We start from the raw sequence: 6110 nt of genomic DNA, 5'->3' as shown, positions 1-6110 counted from the left end.
ATTTCAAAATGCCAATAAAGAAAAAACTTATACTAAATTTTAAAATAAATATGAAAACGTGCATGAGATAGTTGTCAAATGAACATTTTAATTAATGATAGTGATTTAGTATTTATATTTAGATTTAAATAAAAGGAAGAAAAGTTCACTTGGGGGGGGAGTGAACAAGATCAACTAATTATATATAATTGTCCAATAACTTAGAATAAACAGTGCAGTTTTCTCTAAAATATATTATTGGACAGGTTTGTTACGTGCTAGCTACGTCGAAAATAATGGAGAAAGACGACTGAATAATTCTGTGACAAGTTACACACGGCAAGCTTGTTGTTTACTTCAGTTCAGCAGAAATTTCAACTAGGAAATTTAAGGTTGTTCTCATCCCCCCAATAATCAAAACACCACTCATTCCATAAAAAATATTATACATCTCTCTATGGTCCTCAACTTTCATTCCAGATTGGTTGTTCTGGCAGCCCTTTTCCTGTTGGGGGCATGGGAATCTCTATCCACTGCACGTACTCTTGAAGAGACTTCCTTGTTCTTGAGCCATAAAAGGTGGATGTCTCGCCATGGGCGCTCATACAAAAATGAATCTGAGAGGTCAAAACGGTTCACAATATTCAAAGAGAATGTGAAATTTATTGAGAAATTCAATAAGGTTAGAGGTGGATCTTATAAACTTGGAACCAACAAGTTTACCGATCTAACTAAGGAAGAGTTCCGAGCCACCTTGCTGAATGAAGAGAAGTCAACCCCATACCCAAAGACTTCAAAACCAACATCCTTTGTGAACGAGAGTTTGGCTGAAGTTCCAGAGTCTTTGGATTGGAGAGACCAGGGTGCTGTGACTAATATCAGAGACCAAGGAAAGTGCGGTAAATAAGTACTAAAAAAAATTTAAATGTCATTTTTAAATGCAGTACCATGGTGCTTTAATTTCCTTTTTTTGCATCGCTGGATATATAAGTTTTTTTGTTTAAATGTCATTTTTTAAAATAAAAAAACAATACAAACAATTGGTTTTCATCAAAATATTCAATAATATAATGAGACCATCTCACAGCTCCTGATCTCTGAAACGGGTTCAATTTTTCATAAATATTACGGAGTATAATTTTTCTCATATGTAAGGCAATCCTTAATCAGAAATTTCTCTCACTTTTTAAAATGGGTCCCACCTTCACATCATCAAATTTACAAATTCTTCACTATTTGTTCTACATCCTTGCAATATTCTCTCACTTTCAAAAGTTGTCCAACTTTCATATTATATTATAAATATAATAACTAAATAATATAATAGGAAATTAAAAAAAAAAAGATTAAAAAAAAGTACACAAATCATGCATATTTGCCATGTTTTTTCTCCCACTTTTTTATTCTCTCTCCTCTTGCTAATTTAACAATTTATCTCTCATATTGCAACACACATGGTATTAACAATTCAACCTCTAATATTACATTTTTATGGGTAATTGTTCAAACCCTAATATTAAATTTTGATTTTAAAACAGTACAATTTATTCCATATTAGTATTACGTTTTTCTTTTTACATAAGTATTGTTAACATAAAATGACATTTTAAGAAGTTATTTGTGGTACAAATATATATGAGATCCACTTCTGATTTGAGTCGTGCCAAATTGGATTCGGGTTCTTCGTAGTGAGATGAAAAGATCAAAATATTGTATGATCAAACGGATAATGAGTGAATGATAAATTGATTCTCAAAAGATAACATAGCAAATCTGTTAACCAAAGGGTTAAATAGAAAGTTCACTAAGTAGTTGACACGAGGAGTGAAACTAAATCCCTTAGAATAAAAATTATATAATGAACACCCAACCTAGTTAGCACCTAGGTTCAATTGGACAACTAAATTATGGAACAAAGCGTGTCACTACGGGGTCTCGGACGTACCACTCCTTGTTTGAATAGTGACTCCTACACAATAAAGAGATCGATATATTATATGCTCAAAACGGATAATAGTGTTAGACATGTATGTCCTAGGATTATGCATGGAGTCAACATTTATTGTTTTGGGCATTGATTTCTTATTAAATAAATAAATGTTTTATTTATTTTATTTTGGCTTAATTAATATTTGATATTATTCCATACAATCTTCTTAATTCTTAATTTTTAATTCTAATTAAAAGTTAAGAATATGAGTGACGAGAAATTAATAAATGAAGTTCATAGTTATAGGAATTTTAATTGGGCATTAGAATTCTAATTAATAAGACTAGCACATTGTTCTTCTTATGGTGAGTCTCACGACATTCTGTATGAGATAGAGAGAGCGAACATGTCGATGATTGTTAGAGAACAAGTTATTGAGCAATGGCTGACTACAACATACCGCATGCATGGTGTTTACCTACGTGTCATTGGTATGTTGTATGTTACAAGTATGCAATAATCCTTTGACTTGAGACGACATGGTTGTCTCGTACATATGGTGGATTAGTTTTCGCCAGTATGCATATTTTGTTCCTTATGAGACTATAAGTGTACTTGGTGGCCTAGTTCAATATTGTACGGAGACATGTGTGCGTTTAATAGAGGATACACCGCCTTGAGATAACAAAGATATGATGTTCTAGACTATTCAATAATCATACAACAAGAATCCCTTCTCAGAGTATAATGAAGTTGGACTTTAAGTTAAGAATATTGAATAGACATTTGACCAAGTTTATGAGTTTGACCACGACGTTTCCCTGGTTCAGTCGTTCAGAGGTTGTGTTGAAAGAATGTTGCATGATATTTGTAACGGAAAGGTTTATTATATAATATATAAGTATATATAAATATTGATAGGTGTGACTCATAACTTACGAGTTATTTAATAATAAATTATTAAATATTACTGATCAATAGTTTAATTATGAACCTAGAAAGTCACACATTAAAGGTTATATAGTGGTCTGATAGGAGGCTCACCCTTGGTTTTTTTGTTTGGTTATGAATTATATAAGGTGCGTGGGCGTTTGCTGTGGTGGCGGCCGTGGAAGGAATAACGAAAATAAAAACAGGCCAGTTAATTTCCTTATCCGAACAGCAACTCCTCGACTGCGACTTCAACAATGGCGGCTGCGGCGACGGAAACACAACCGAGGCCTTCCAATTCATAAAGGATATCGGCGGCATCATGGCGGAGTCCGACTACCCGTACAAGGGCGTCGAGGCAAGTTGCAACACGCAAACCCTTAGCAACCCAGCTGCCACCATTACAGGCTACCAAGAGGTGGAACCCACCGAATCGGCTCTCCTTGCGGCCGTCACAAACCAGCCTGTCTCCGTCGGAATCGATCTCGGCGAGCCGGGATTATTCCAGTACTACGCCGGCGGAATTTTCAGCGGCGAGTGCGGGTCCGGATACCGGCATGATATGACGATCATTGGGTACGGGAGAAGCGATGAATATGGAATGGATTATTGGTTGGTGAAGAATTCATGGGGGAACAGTTGGGGTGAGGGTGGTTATGTGAAGATGGCTAGAGGAATAAATGCACAAGGAGTTTGTAACCTTAACACCAGAGCTTCTTACCCCACTGCTTAAACTATTGAATCATTTTCAATTGTAATATTTTTTTTGAAAACATTTTCAATTGTAATATAATCTAAGTGTTTTTTTATGTGAACCCTTAAAATTGAGGGTAAAATTAGAACAGCTAAAATAAGAAATTTAGGGATTTTTTATTTTATAAGTGTGAGAAACAATTGGTGCAAATGGTCATGACTTTTCAATTTTACCATCAATGTTAACAATTCACATAAGGAAAATCTAAAGATGGATTAAAATTAAAAATTGAAAATTATTCAATAGTTATGGATTGAATTTGATAACTTTAAAAGTTAAATACTAAAATTGAAAATCAGTAACGGCTAGAAGACTATATTTGAAATTAACTCCTTCAGTTTTCATCACTTACAATATTTTATTTTACTAATAAATTACATGTATGGTGCACAAATAAAATTCTTTTTATATAATTAGATAGTAAAATTAAAAATGAAGTTATAAACAATTCTTGTATTTGAAAATATACATTTATTTGATTATAAAATTAGTGCAAAAGTATCAACCAATTAATTAGACAATATCTGACTCGATTGTTTGCAATTATATTAGAAAAATCGATATTGTCATATATTCATATGATTTAGGCAATTATATTATTACATGTATGATGCATGGACTCTTTGTCTCCATGGCCGAAGACAAAGCTTATCGTCTCCGGCCAGAGACGAAGAAACATGGCTGAAGACGAAGCTCTTCGTCTCTGGCGGGAGACATCTGTGGAGACTAAGAGCGGTCTCCGGCAATGGAGACGATCAGGTGATATTATTATTATTATTATTATTATTATTAAATTTAAATAATTATTTTTAATTTTTTTAAAAAATATTTTAAATTAGTGGTAACCTGTAAATTAGATAAATTGCATGAAATTGGTTAGTTTACGGATTCAATTGTAATTTTTTTAAGTTCAATGACTTAATTACATTATTGTGTGCAGTTGGATGACATATTTAACCCTTATTCCTAGATTTTATTAAGCCCATGACAGAATGGCCATCGATAATAATAATACTATAATAGCAGCAAGACTTAAAAGATGACTTTGGAAGAGAAGCTAGTCTACTTCAAAGTAAATTGACTGGAGAATATTGCGCAAATTGATTGGAAATACATTAACGTCGGCGTTGATTGGAAATTGATTGGAAGTTTTGGTCTTCGAAGAGAAATTCCAAGCAGTTTTGGACTTTTGGGCATGATTGTGGGCTGGATCAAAGTCATCAAACTACCCTCATATAACTTGATTGTATTGAGGTAGTTTGGAGATGAAAATTATCAAATATTGTTATAATAATTATTATATTATTGTTTTCAAAAAAAAAATATTATATTATTATAATAAAATATATAATTATAATATTTTAATTTTAAATTGTTAATTTATAAATTACTATTACTTTTATTTTCATTATTATTATGTATGAGTATATTGGTCTCATTATTCTTTACAATTTCAAATCCAATCAACCTTTCCAATTAAAATTTCATTGTACTCCTCCTCAATTATTTTTCAAGAACAAATGAGTAAATAATTCAAAAAAAAAAACAATTTGAGTTTCTAATTAAACAAGCAGCTCATGCGTTGGCCAAGGTTGAGGGGATTTGGTCTGTTTTTTCGAAGTGGTATGATGTATCTCCTCCCTTTTTGCACACTAAATTGGCTTAATATATTTTCTCTGTTGCTCTTTAAAAAAAAAAAAAAAACAAATTAAGTTTCTAATTATATAAAGGGAAATGATTTCCACCCTTAAATTACAACTCCTATTAATAATTCATGATTTTTTTTTGTTTTAAAAAAGAAAAAAGAAATATTTATTTTAATGTATTACCCCTTTTTTTTGGTAAATTCACGGGGTCTGTCTCTGTCTGTTCAACGGTCCATTCTCTCACTCCAAGCGGCACAGGGGTTGGCCCAGTGGGAATTATCACTTGTGAGAATCGAACCCGAGTTCTTCCGAAATTCTTCCCCACAAAAAGAACTCACTTGCCACTTGAGCTACCCATTGGGTTAGTGAATTGGCTTACCGTAATTTCTGTTAATATAAATTTATATATCTAATAAAAATGATATGAAAAAGAGTGATCTAACAATTCAATTATTTTGTTTTTACACACGGCAATTACGCGGAGATATTAATTAAAAATTGTGCAATGATAGAATAATGCCAGATTGATCTTGGCGTTTTGGACGACCGCGGATCACTTTAACCGTTGATTCGGTAGAAGAAAGACTTGGGAGTCAAGCAACTACGACAACTCAGTTGCCATGAATCCCATGATAAAATAATTAAACCTACTTTTCTGGTTTCTAGTTGCCTTGCCTTCTCAACAATGACACCCTTGTTTTGGGTCCAACTAGAAACTTTTAAAATATATAAATTAAGGGTCACACTTGTGTGAGACCGTCTCACGGATCCTTATTCGTGAGACGGGTCAGGTCGGTCAAAGCACCATGCAAATATTATACTTATATGTGCAAATCGCACACTTATATGCTCAAATATAACACTAATCAAA

The 6110-nt window shown here is 32.8% G+C and overlaps 1 protein-coding gene across 1 annotated transcript; it reads left to right on the top strand.

Annotated features, from left to right (window-relative positions):
* The first annotated feature begins 366 nt into the window (after positions 1–366).
* Positions 367–3743, top strand: LOC116032689 (ervatamin-B-like). The gene is made up of 2 exons (XM_031275380.1): positions 367–878; positions 2989–3743. The coding sequence occupies exons 1-2, from the start codon at positions 437–439 to the stop codon at positions 3570–3572; spliced, it is 1026 nt and encodes a 341-aa protein (XP_031131240.1). The 5' UTR covers positions 367–436; the 3' UTR covers positions 3573–3743.
* Positions 3744–6110: the final 2367 nt, after the last annotated feature.

This window comes from Ipomoea triloba, chromosome 10, assembly GCF_003576645.1.
Source record: "Ipomoea triloba cultivar NCNSP0323 chromosome 10, ASM357664v1".
NCBI classification, from domain to species: domain Eukaryota; kingdom Viridiplantae; phylum Streptophyta; class Magnoliopsida; order Solanales; family Convolvulaceae; genus Ipomoea; species Ipomoea triloba.
This window is presented reverse-complemented; position numbering and strand designations above follow the sequence as displayed.

Coding starts and splice junctions, on each gene's coding strand:
- LOC116032689 (XM_031275380.1), top strand. CDS start 437: ATGGTCCTCAACTTTCATTCCAGATTGGTTGTTCTGGCAGCCCTTTTC. Junction 879..2,988: donor CAGAGACCAAGGAAAGTGCG/GTAAATAAGTAC, acceptor GAATTATATAAG/GTGCGTGGGCGTTTGCTGTG.